This window comes from Berghia stephanieae, chromosome 4, assembly GCF_034508935.2.
Source record: "Berghia stephanieae isolate SIO BIC M18660-M18661 chromosome 4, UCSD_Bste_1.3, whole genome shotgun sequence".
Taxonomy (NCBI): domain Eukaryota; kingdom Metazoa; phylum Mollusca; class Gastropoda; order Nudibranchia; family Aeolidiidae; genus Berghia; species Berghia stephanieae.
This window is the reverse complement of record NC_088363.1, coordinates 20,900,134-20,912,672: the sequence shown is the minus strand read 5'-3', so window position 1 is coordinate 20,912,672 and position 12,539 is coordinate 20,900,134. Positions and strand designations below refer to the sequence as shown.

At 33.3% G+C, this 12,539-nt stretch overlaps 1 protein-coding gene across 1 annotated transcript; it reads left to right on the top strand.

Moving 5' to 3' along the window:
- The first annotated feature begins 2,668 nt into the window (after positions 1-2,668).
- LOC144971720 (uncharacterized) lies at positions 2,669-10,028 on the top strand. The gene is made up of 3 exons (XM_078912793.1): positions 2,669-2,982; positions 8,287-8,455; positions 9,378-10,028. Exons 1-3 carry the CDS (start codon positions 2,669-2,671, stop codon positions 10,026-10,028), a joined length of 1,134 nt encoding a protein of 377 aa, XP_078768919.1.
- Positions 10,029-12,539: the final 2,511 nt, after the last annotated feature.

Below are 12,539 nucleotides of genomic sequence, written 5' to 3'. Positions count from 1 at the left end.
AAATAGCAGCTTTTAAAAAAAAAACAACAATAAAATACCAAACACGGAACTTCTCAGGCTCATAAGCTTTTTTCAGCCAACAACAAAAACAATTTATTTTGTTTATTTGTTTGTGTTGTTGGCTGAAGAAAGGCTTGTGCCCGAAACGTACAGTGTCTTGTATTTAGCTATTTTTTAAGCTGTTATATTCATTTTTGTTTATTGATTTATTAGAACCTACTTGCACTTATTTACAATCTGATAATTATTATGATCTCATTGGTGTATTTATTACCCTGGTCTCCATTTTTTTAAAGCTGATATCAATTAATATGCTTCTCGGAGACACAAGTCATTGCAGTAAGAGGTGGATTTAAACTTTTATCAAATCATGTTGAGTAAAATGGTCTCTTAAAGCATAAGTTGCGTATGAAAATAATCTTTAGACGTAGTCAACAAACCCAACCCATTCGCCACCCTCACCCTCTCTCTTCTCATAAAACGAATGACTAAATAATAAGCAATTCCGCTTTCAATCTTTTTATCGAAAGCGACGTACCCTTATTTGCAGGTCTGATAACCCAATTCCTTATGGGCTCGTTGTTGTAATGGAAATCTTAAAAAATGACGCAAAATATTGTCCATTACAACAATGTTAAACTAGGCCCATAAGTGCGTTCGGGTGTCAGGCCTGCATATATGTTCACGAAGATCGAAAGCTCATTTCGATGCAAAATTTCAGATTATTTTGATTTTCAAAAGAAATCTTGCGTTAAGCCTTGCTGGGAACGTTTCTTCTGCAGCTGATTTCTTTCATAGATAATGTGACCATCTTTAAAAGTTAATTAACAGTAGATCTAAATGTTTTCTATTATAATTGATTAAAAATAAACAAATCCAAAATCGTGCTTTGCATAATAATTCGTACACTGTCGTTCATTAAGAGGAAATGCCGGAAGAAAAAATAAATTGGAAATGGTTTTACCTTGGTAAAATCTCGGGCACATTTTACGTTCGTTTTAAATCTGAGCACGAATTTGGATCAATACATCTTTATGATTTTATATATTGGTTTTAACAAAGCTGGTTTTAATTAGTTTTGGGTTACCCTGTACACTCACTGTCCAAGAAATATGAATGAGGAGTCAAAAGTTATTAATTATTTTCCCAAGCTTTGTGATCTATAAAAGAGAAAACATATAATATGAGAAAACGATTTGATGTTTTAATAAATAGACGAACACCTGGCTGCAACCACAAAGCAGCTCTGTTTGGGGTTGGCAATAATTTGTAGATTTCGATTTCTTCCCGATCTAACGGGGTAGACTTTTTTATAACACCAACGTGAATGACACGGATAAGGAAAACGAGGTTTTTGGATTAAAATGTAATTAAACTGGGCACAATTAGCTTGTCCGGCGTGCACTTATTTGCAGGTCTGATACCCAATTCTTTATGGGCTCATTGTTGTAACGGAAATCTCAAAACATGAGGCAAAATATTGTTAATTACAACAATGTTAAACTAGGCCCATAATTGCGCTCATATGTCAGACCTGCATATTACATTATATATACATGTTGATCCAATGCACAATGACGGCACTTTCAAAGAAGAATGAGAAATTTTGTCTGGTTTGAAATTTAACTGGACCAGCTTTTTAAAAAAATTAAGATCAAACTGAGTTCAAATTTTCTACCCACGCTCGTAGACAGCGGCTGTTGATTATTATGTATCAAGATGTTGTTGATGATATCACCACAGATCATCGAGAGAGCAGATAGAAAAAGATCCGCTTTTTTATTGGCTTATGGAGTTGGTCTGATGTAAACAATGATCGGTTTAGTCGAGAATAATGAGACAAATTGATGATATAGCGGGCTGTCTGAAGTCTAGAATCGTAAACATACTTTAGAAAACAATAAAAATGATTCGGAGCTAAACAATACTTAACAATGGGTGTTTCGAAGACAGACCTTCCGTCAGCAAAGATGACATTAAATCTAATTTTAAAACATCAAGAATTAAACAAAATGTTGTAAAAGTGTATGTGCTCCAATGTCAATAATATAGTGATTATAATAAAATGATAATGATAATAATAATTATAAGAAGAAGAATATTAGATAATAATAATAGTGATAATAATAATACTAATAATAAATAATAATAATAATAATATAATAATAATAATAATATAAATAATAATAATAATAATAATAATAATAATAATAATAATAATAAATAATATAAATAATAATAATAATAATAATAATAATATAATAATAATAATAATAATAATAATAATAATAATAATAATAATAATAATAATAATAATAATAATATTAACAACAACAATAATAATAATGATACTGATGGTGATGATGATAATGATGATAATGATAATGATGATGATAACGATGATGATGATGATGATGATGATGTGATGATGATGGTGATGATAATAATAATAATAATAATAATAATAATAATAATAATAATAATAATAATAATAATAATAATAATAATAATAATAAATAATAATAATAATAATGTAGTAAAAAATAATAACAATCTAATATAATAATAAAAATATCCTTTTATCTGTCAAGGCTTGACTTCGAATTTTCATACTAATATCCTTCATTGTATACCACGGGCCTCTTATTTGGAAATGTGTTTCTGCTTAATGACCCCGAACTGCGGATCGTTCTCAGATTTCTTCATCAAGAACTGTTCACATGGAAGACATTCTACCGACAAGAAACATATTGATGATTCTGTCTTCAATGGTAAACCTATCGTCTCTGATGCAACCAGATTTTATTTCGAGCTGTTCATACTGGTTATTGCCAATGCAATCGTCAGCGTGTTCGGGACATTGTCTAATATCATCAACATTATCGTCTTTGCTAAGATGGGTGTTAATGATGTTGTGAACGTCAGTCTTTTGTGTCTTGCGGTGTCTGATTTGATCAGTGTGGTCTTTATAGTCTGGTGCAGGTAAGCTATCTTAATAAAATATGTACGTTCCAAAAACTTGAGCTTTTATATAGCGCAACATCCACTAAATTTGCTAAAAGCGCTTTACAAGGGGTCTCTAGCCTACAGCAACACTTAACAAATGGGACGAATCATGACGACTGAAGATATTACAATTATTTCCCGACAGAGAGAACGCTGTAAACTGTCAGATACTCATTTTACACTTGAGCATGGTGAGAGTTCTGTGAGTGTGAGTAAAGAGCCTTTTTCACAGACTGAGAGCTAAGAGCGGACTCGAACCCAGGACCTTCCGATCCGAAGGTTAGAGTCATACCACAAAACCATTTAGCTGCGAATAGTTTAGGGTATTTTCCAGTATAAATTAGATGACTTAAAGAAGACCAGCTCCGATTTTGGCGTTTGTTCCGATAAAACCATAATACATCGGACAAACAAAACAAAAACAAGGCAAAACAAAACAAAATTCTTTGACACCTTATAAATCTTTTTCATTAAAAAATATTGTGACAAGTTGATATTTAAAAATAGCAACTTTTCAACAACTTTTTAACAATTGCATATACATAATTTCATTGGAATATTCAAATTGTAACAAATACTTTCAATGTTGTTCCTATTAAAATACGGGTCCTACAAAAGTAGGTAAGCAAACAATTAGAGACAATGACCAGTAGGGCAGAGAAGTTGTGACGATGCACCTTCTACTCTTCCGATTTTAATTTCCTTGGAAGTGTTTATGCAACCAGTCCTAAGGAGTTCTAACAATGAATAGGTTACATATTGAATCATAAGGTGGTATAACTATTTTAGTAGCAGATTCTTAAGATTACGGGACGTAACAGTCGAGGATAGAAGATGTTTATTGACGACCTGCATATATTTAGACTAGAAAAGAAGATGTCATCACTGTGAGCTCTCACCATGCTCACTGTGAGAAGATGAATTACACAAGATATGTATCCAGTCCTCCGGAAGAGTGGTTTTACACATCCAATGAGATTGGAACCAGATTTTTGACACTACACTTTTATTTCTTACTTTGACATCGTACAAGACGTGCCGTCTGACTCACGACACTAAAAATTTTAGTAAAATGAACAACTTGTGACTTAAAGATTAACATACCTACTAAGACAGCTTACAAATTCTTTAGGTCTTGTGTTTAAGATAAGACATTTATGAGCACAATGAGAAACCACAACTCAAAAATCAAGTTATCTGTCTGAAAACAAATTTCGATATCGCCTCCCAGGCGTCCTGTCTCGTCCTACATGTTAAATGTTGCTGTTGACTAGGGACCCCTTGTAATGCGCTTTGATCACGTTTAGTGGATATTGCGTTATACAAAAGCTCAAGTTTAGTTTAAGACAAAATATATCTACTTCAAATTCGATATTGGAAATAAATAAGGAAAAACAAGGAACTTTAAAAGAATCACAGAAAATGGAAGAAATACAGTAATATTAAAGCTTGTTATGAGTACTAACAAATAATCAGTCTTTATATAAAAATAACATAGACGTCTACTAGTAAGATTGTTTTTTGTATGAACTCGAAATGATGGAATGATGTTTACGACACAACTTTCAAAGAGTTTGTATGACGGAATTCGAATTTGGAGCGCTCGGTTAGTTAACAACATGAATTACGCCAAACAACGGATCTGACTCAAATTTTGACGCTAAACAAATACAGAGGACGGTTTTTCATTTGATAAATTTTTTGAAGATAGAAAATAATTTATTTTGTTAATGTTTTCTTGAATTTCATTTTTTTAATGATTTTTAGAACCTAATTCCCGCAAACACAATTCAAAGTTATACCAAAAGAAAGATCTTTCTTTCACCGTTATTTTGGTGCCACTTGTGAATAAGTCCAATCGGCGTAGTTCAGTTCCCGTGGAGATGAAAGATGAAAACACTCATCAAACAAATCTGAAATTTTTAGGGAAAAAATCAACAAGAACAACACTTTTTGGCCGTCTTAGAACTTTGTTTTTAGCCTAATTTTGAAGCAAATGCTGGCAGTTTTAAAAGACCGATATTACGAGAGGAAAAACTCCCATGACGACAGAATGGCGTTTTAAGCTTATTCTTCGAGTATCATTTTTATGGTGACATGCACCACTCGTGTGACCCTATTAAGATTTATGTTTGAATGATATTTATATCCATCGTTTCTAATTTTTGGATCCTTTTTTTAAAACTTTTTTTTTATTTTTCATCGAGCCGTTTGTTGAATCAATAATTACGCCCTTCCGCGCAATCCGGGGCTAGAACCGAGAACTCTCGGTTATAGTGCAGTGATGGGTCATATCTACTCGGCCACCTCATTAATTTGACCATTGTAATTTTTAAATTCAGCCTGGTGAATCAGTTTTGGTGTTTAACATAATTTGAAGTGACGCAGTTAATACTTATTTTCTTGTCCGGCTGGAAACTTTTAATAACCCGTTGCTTAGATAATAATAATAATAATAATAATAATAATAATAATAATAATAATAATAATAATAATAATAATAATAATAATAATAATATTTTTTCAAGAACTCAACTATGCGCCGAGCGAGGCTCGAAACCAGGACCTTCAGATCCGAAAGCGAGTGTCATATCACAAGACCACATAGTTTGTAGAATCGTGATAACCGCGATAAATGAAGTTCAATATTTCATCTACGTTCTCTCTCTCTCTCTCTCTCTCTATATATATATATATATATATATATATATATATATATATATATATATATATATATATATTAATTGAAACAAAACTAGATCTGAACTGTTTATTTCTGGTCTCATGTTCAATGTCATTAATAACATCAATACTCGAGGGAGCTGTCTTGTAAATCATGCTAGAAAATGAATGGTGGACAGGTGGTCATATGCTGTGTTTCTTATCCCTTTGCATGTTGTCCATGTGACCTTCTATCTCTGTCTCGGAATGAGATTCAATGCTTTGTCCTGACACTGGTCGGAGTCCTTGGCTTGGGGGGGGGGGGACAGTCAGATGTATATTAATTCTTTCAACAGTATATTTTAATATTAATGTTTTGTGTCTTCCCTTGTAAGATTATCTCTCGGTAATGAATTGTATTACTTTTTTCTTGTGGTTGTTACTGTTTTGAATACCATGAATTGTAAAAAAAAAATGATTGTATTTCAGTTGTTAGGATCCTTTGATTGTCTCTGAATGAGACTTCTAAGCGACCTCAAATTAAATACACTGAGGAGAGCTCTTGGAATAATAATAATAATAATAATAATAATAATAATAATAATAATAATAATAATAGTAATAATAATAATAATAATAGTAATAATAACAATAATAATAATAATAGTAATAATAATAATAATATAATATAATAATAATAATAATAATAATAATAATAATAATAATAAATAATAATAATATAATAATAATAATAATAATAATAATAATAATAATAATAATAATAATAATAATAATAATAATAATAATAATAATAATAATAATAATAATAATAATAATAATAATAATAATAATATCTTTATTGTCAATGAAGGCAATTTTTCATTTGGTTACAGCATATACATATTATACACAAGCGGACATACATGAAACAAAAATTGCGAAACCACGTATACACCCTCACACGCACAAACACACTCACAGACACACTTAAACAGGCTTCGTGTAACCTATCTAAAAGGCATATCATCATGATAACAAACATTTATATTTTGCCTTTGACAAAAGTATATTTTTAGACTATCTAATTAGACTATCTAATACATTTTCTATCTTTTCAATGGCCCTGAAATAACCTAAAGGTGTCACAAACGCCGTAAAATTCTCGAAATCAAAGATAACAATCCTTGACATGGAATAATTGGAGTACACAAGGGTGTTTCTTTATTATTATTATTATTATTATTATTATTATTATTATTATTATTATTATTATTATTATTATTATTATTATTATTATTTATTATTTTATTATTACTATTGTAAGTATTGGAGGTATTAACATTGTTGTAGTTTTTGTGGTTATTAACGTTATCGTTTTATTTTTTTATTCCATTTACCTATTTCTCTTCACCTTCATGTATGGTGCCATCATAATGTCTGAATTAAAATTGAATAAACTTTGAAACGTATAAAGCGATGGAGTCCGAGATTGCTCCTCATTGTTCATCATCTTAAATATTGATTTCCGCCACCTGGATTTTTTATTCAAGTTATCATTTCTGTAATCTTGCTATTCTATAAAATGTTGGATCCTGTGGCTTTTATCTTCTCTGTTTCTGATCATACTGATGGTGAGTCGAAGTATTGCACAATGACCAGGGATGTCTCAGATTAGAGCCCCGCTTCAGGCACTTTTGTTTTCCAAGATAATTAACATTAACATATAATTTGTTCAATTCGACAAAATGGAATGGGACGGTATTTTTTTTTTACATCAGACATTTATTTGTTGAATTATCATATTTCATCATAGAGTGATTTGGCGACGGCTTATGAGGATGGCGAGTAGATGGTTAAATTATATTACCTGCCATTTCATATTTATCTTCCTGTTATCAAATGTACGGTCTTCGGCTTCTTTGAAAGAATTTTCATCAAAGTATAGTCTAGAGAGGACCTTAATAATCCTGGGGTCCGCAGTAGGGTCACAAAACGAGCAAAAAAGATTAAGTTATTTGCTCAAGGAAAAGGTAACGTCAGAAACGAGGTTTAAAACGTAAAGAAAACTCTAATTCTGAGATTAAGATATCGGATTAACCAGATCCCATCTACCTCATACCATGACTGCAGTGATATGAATCAATAACTCTCACTTTAACAATGGATTTGAACCTTAATGTGAGACTCGAGTGGCTGCTGTAAGCAGTCTTTTTCAAAAGACCTCCTTCATGTAACGGGATACAAACGTAAAAACCAGATGTGTCTAGGCGATGTCAATGTTTATGCTATTGTAATAATCGCCTTAAATTACGTTTATTACGGTATATTATGTCCCTTGAGATAAAGAAATGAATAAATAGTATAAAAAGCTTTTCTCAGTGCATGATAAAAAAAACTGATAATAAATTAAATCCTTACTCAACAAGTGAGGCAAAATAATCTGATTGGTAAATGGATTTTTTTTTTCAATTCTCTTTTTTACATGATAATAATTGTGTGATTTACTATCTAGATATGTAACGTGTGTCATTTGATTTCAAGATGGTAGTTAAGAAAGTAAGAAAGACTTTTGAAATTGAATATAGATATTTTGATAACCTCTAACTTCTTCTATAACAGCATCTGCTGGGGCCTGTCATTGTTGGATCCGCCAGGTTTGCCCTTCGACCCAATCACATTTTTGTTCGTGACTGCTGGATGGCCTCATTTCATCTTTTCGCGAGTGAGCTGCTACATCACAGCAATGGTGTCCATTGAAAGATGTCTCTGTGTCATTTTACCTTTTAAGGTGAGCACAAAATGTCAATTTCAGCTGGCAAAACACTGAAAAATTGAATACTGTCGAATATTACGCATTTGAATAATAATTTTTATTTCAATGAAACAGTAAACTTATGATGTGCAGTAGGAGTCTTCATTTTTCTTCAAACATTGTTAGTTCATCATTATCATTTTAAATACTATTGTTAGTATTACCATAATGTTCTGTTGGTTTCATTTACTTTATTTCTCTTTTCTCATTTTCCCTGTACGTTGACAACACATTTTGTAAATTATTGGCTAAATCCTAAAAGAAAATAAATTGATTTCAATTGAATAATGCGTCTATTCGGAGCAGATCCCATGTCACTGATTGTAAGACTCCTATCAATCACACAAAGTCAGATAGTTGGGATCTACCAGTAGATAAATAAATATCGAATCCTGGAAATTGGGCGGAAGAGGAGTTTTATGACAAGTAGTCGTGGAAGAAATCAAGATTTTTAAGAGTAATGTCCTGAGCATTTTGCTTTATGAATTCAAGTGCTGGAAGATCACAGAAAACATCATCCAGAAATTTGAGGTATTCCAAAACAAATGTTTACGACGAATCCTCAAGATTTTCTGGCCGAATACAATCTCAAATGAGGACCTGAGAGTTAGAGCGGTTGTCGAGACTGACAATTATGGTTATGCAAGGAAAATTGCAAAGACGAAGAAAAGGTGAGAGACAAATGAAATTCTGGACAGACAACATCAAAGAATGGGCATGTCTCGTGATAGACACATGACTGGACGGGCTGACACAGTTTGGGCAGTTGGCAAGGGAAGATCCTCTCAATGACCGTCTCGGTCAGAAAGATAAGCTGAAGTCAGGTAATGTTGCCTTTTTTAAATGCTCAAAGATTTTTATTAAGATATCACCATACTTTTTCCTACATCTTTCTCAGGTAAAAGAAATTATCACACCAAAAAGAATCAAGATTTGTCTAATTTTTATCTTTACTGCGTTCCCATTGGCCTATATTCCGGTGCTGTCAGTTCACAAACTGGTCCGGAAATTTGATAGAAACCACAACGAGACTCGCATCATGCTCGACTTTGCCACAAATGCGGACAGAATTCAGACCATAAGTGACTATATCAACGATATATTCTTTCCAACATTGTCCATATTTACTGTCATAGTTTCCGCCATAGTCACCACACGTTCACTTCACCGAAACGCCGAATGGAAAAAAGCAAAGAAAATTGGACATACTTTAACCAGCGATGTAGACTCAAGCTCTTCAAAATCCAATGTTATTTCAAGCAAAGAAGTGAAAGTAGTTCGGATGCTTGTCATAATTTGTGTTATGTTTGTAATTTGCTATGCCCCCTATGTAATGAATCTTTATGCTGTCAGTTTCCACCCGGAGTTTGCTATGTTTAGAGCTTACCATAACTTATTTGTCTGTATTTTTAGCTTTGTTTTCCTATTTGAAATTTTCAACTCTTCATTTAATATCGTTGTTTATTACACCATGAGCTCAAAATTCAGGTTTACTCTGCTTGAATTATTTAATCGAGGTGGCCAAGCTACACATATTGTCAAAAAATGAATTGTAACATTTTTACATTAATTAGAAAGTGGAAAACATGGACGACATCAGCAATCAGAAAGGAAAGTTTTTTAGACAATACCTGATCAATCTCATTGAATATTCCCTAGTTTCATATTTCAGTTTTTACAGTTTTGTTTCCTCATTTCATTTGTGTTTTCCGTGACATATTTGGCGGATCAATTTAGAATAATGTGTATCTAGTGGCTTTTGAAAATCTCCCTTTTGTCATTTTGGCTCAATATTACTTTCAAAAATGAGAGTAAACAGCCCACATCACTCTAGGTAAGTGGTAGTAGCTAATATCAAAGGGAATCACTCCGTACTTAAATCTCTTCATGTCTAATCCACATAAGCCACTACCATAGTAGATGTACCTAGCAGTATAAGTAGTAGTGGTAGTGGCAATAGTAATTTTAGAAGTAGAAGTTATCGTAGTAGTAGTAGAAGTATTAGTAGTGGTAGTGGTGGTGATAGTAGTAGTAGTAGTAGTAGTAGTAGTAGTAGTAGTAGTAGTAGTAGTAGTAGTAGGTTAGTAGTAGTAGTAGTAGTAGTATAGTAGTATAGTAGTAGTAGTAGTAGTATAGTAGTAGTAGTAGTAGTAGTAGTAGTATAGTAGTAGTAGTAGTAGTAGTAGTAGTAGTAGTAGTAGTAGTAGTAGTAGTAGTAGTAGTAGTAGTAGTAGTAGTAGTAGTAGTAGTAGTTGAAGAAGAAGAAGGAGGAGGAGGCGAAAGAGAAGGAGGAAGAGTAGGGGTATGATGGTAGTGGTGATGGTGACAATTGTTGCGTTTCTTGCGGTAGAAGTGAATTAATTAGAGCAGTAATGAATTTTCTATTTTAAGACTAATACAACTGGCAACACTTTAGGCGAATTTCAGTGCCATTTACAACATGTAAGAATCAAAATATGAAAATATAGCTTTCAAGCACCAAACAAAAAAAGGTAAACCAAAGAGTATGAGATCAACATCAGTCTGAAAGAAGATCTAAGAGCAAAGAAGAGATATCCATGGCATGGAGATCTGGTTATGTAAAATCAACCAATCAATGGGACCATGGCATGGGGATCTGGTTATGTAAAATCAACCAATCAATGGGACCATGGCATGGGGATCTGGTTATGTAAAATCAACCAATCAATGGGACCATGGCATGGGGATCTGGTTATGTAAAATCAACCAGCCAATGGGACCATGGCATGGGGATCTGGTTATTTAAAATCAACCAATCAATGGGACCATGGCATGGGGATCTGGTTATGTAAAATCAACCAATCAATGGGACCATGGCATGGGGATCTGGTTATGTAAAATCAACCAGCCAATGGGACCATGGCATGGAGATCTGGTTATGTAAAACCAACCAACCAATGGGACCATGGCATGGGGATCTGGTTATGTAAAATCAACCAATCAATGGGACCATGGCATGGAGATCTGGTTATGTAAAATCAACCAATCAATGGGACCATGGCATGGGGATCTGGTTATGTAAAACCAACCAGCCAATGTTCCCATGACCTGGATGTAATTTCACCGAATGTCGTCTATGATAAATGGATAAAGCAAATAAACTTATATTTACAACATAATATCTTCAGTGACAAAAAGAGAACTCCATTTGACCGTCGTTCTCTCTCTCTCTCTCTCTCTCTCTCTCTCTCTCTCTCTCTCTCTCTCTCTCTCTCTCTCTCTCTCTCTCTCTCTCTCTCTCTCTCTCTCTCTCTCAAAACCTCTAGAAAGACCTGGGCAAAACCCAATGGTTTCTGGTCGTCTTCTCAGCACACTACGCCATGAAGCCAGTAGCAAAGTTTAATGGTCTTATTCCATAAAAAAAGTGAGCATTTATATAGAGCAATATCCACCAAACGTGCTCAAAGCGCTTTACAGTGGGTCCCTAGCCAACAAAAACACTTAACATGTAGGACGAGATATGACCCCTCCATGGCGATAATTACATTTTTCTAACAGAGACAACGCTGTTAACGATCAGGTACTTATGTTACACCCGAAAATGGTGAGAGAATGTGAATAAAGAGCCTTTTTCAAGGACTCAACTACGCACCGCTCAGAGCGAGATTCGAACCCTGGACCGTCCGATCCCAAAGCGAATGTCATACCAATAGACCACTTAGCCGCACATTATACAATGCCAATTACTCAAAGCGATGTTAGGTACGTTTTTCTGAGTCTCATAGAGATTGCAACACCTTATAGTCATTCCAGCAACAATGCCAAAGGAAAGATATAAAATGTCATGATATTAATATAAGTATTTATATATTATATTTATAATCTGTACTCATAAACATACACGAAGGGAAGCAAAACGGTCAAGGACCAGTTCAAGCAGGGAACCGAAGTAGAATCCAAGAGCAGTCCATCCTTGCATCTGAGATCACCTAACATTTCTACCCAGACCTTAGCATTAGCATACACCCCACCAAAACTAAAATACACGCATGGAAAATAGCTACATAGAGAAATGATTTTTCAGATTATACATCAAAAA

Bases quoted from the DNA above. Each gene is read 5' to 3' on its own strand.
- LOC144971720 (XM_078912793.1), top strand. From the start codon at position 2,669: ATGACCCCGAACTGCGGATCGTTCTCAGATTTCTTCATCAAGAACTGT. The intron at 2,983-8,286 runs GTAAGCTATCTT...CTTCTATAACAG, and splicing joins GTCTTTATAGTCTGGTGCAG to CATCTGCTGGGGCCTGTCAT. The intron at 8,456-9,377 runs GTGAGCACAAAA...CATCTTTCTCAG, and splicing joins GTGTCATTTTACCTTTTAAG to GTAAAAGAAATTATCACACC.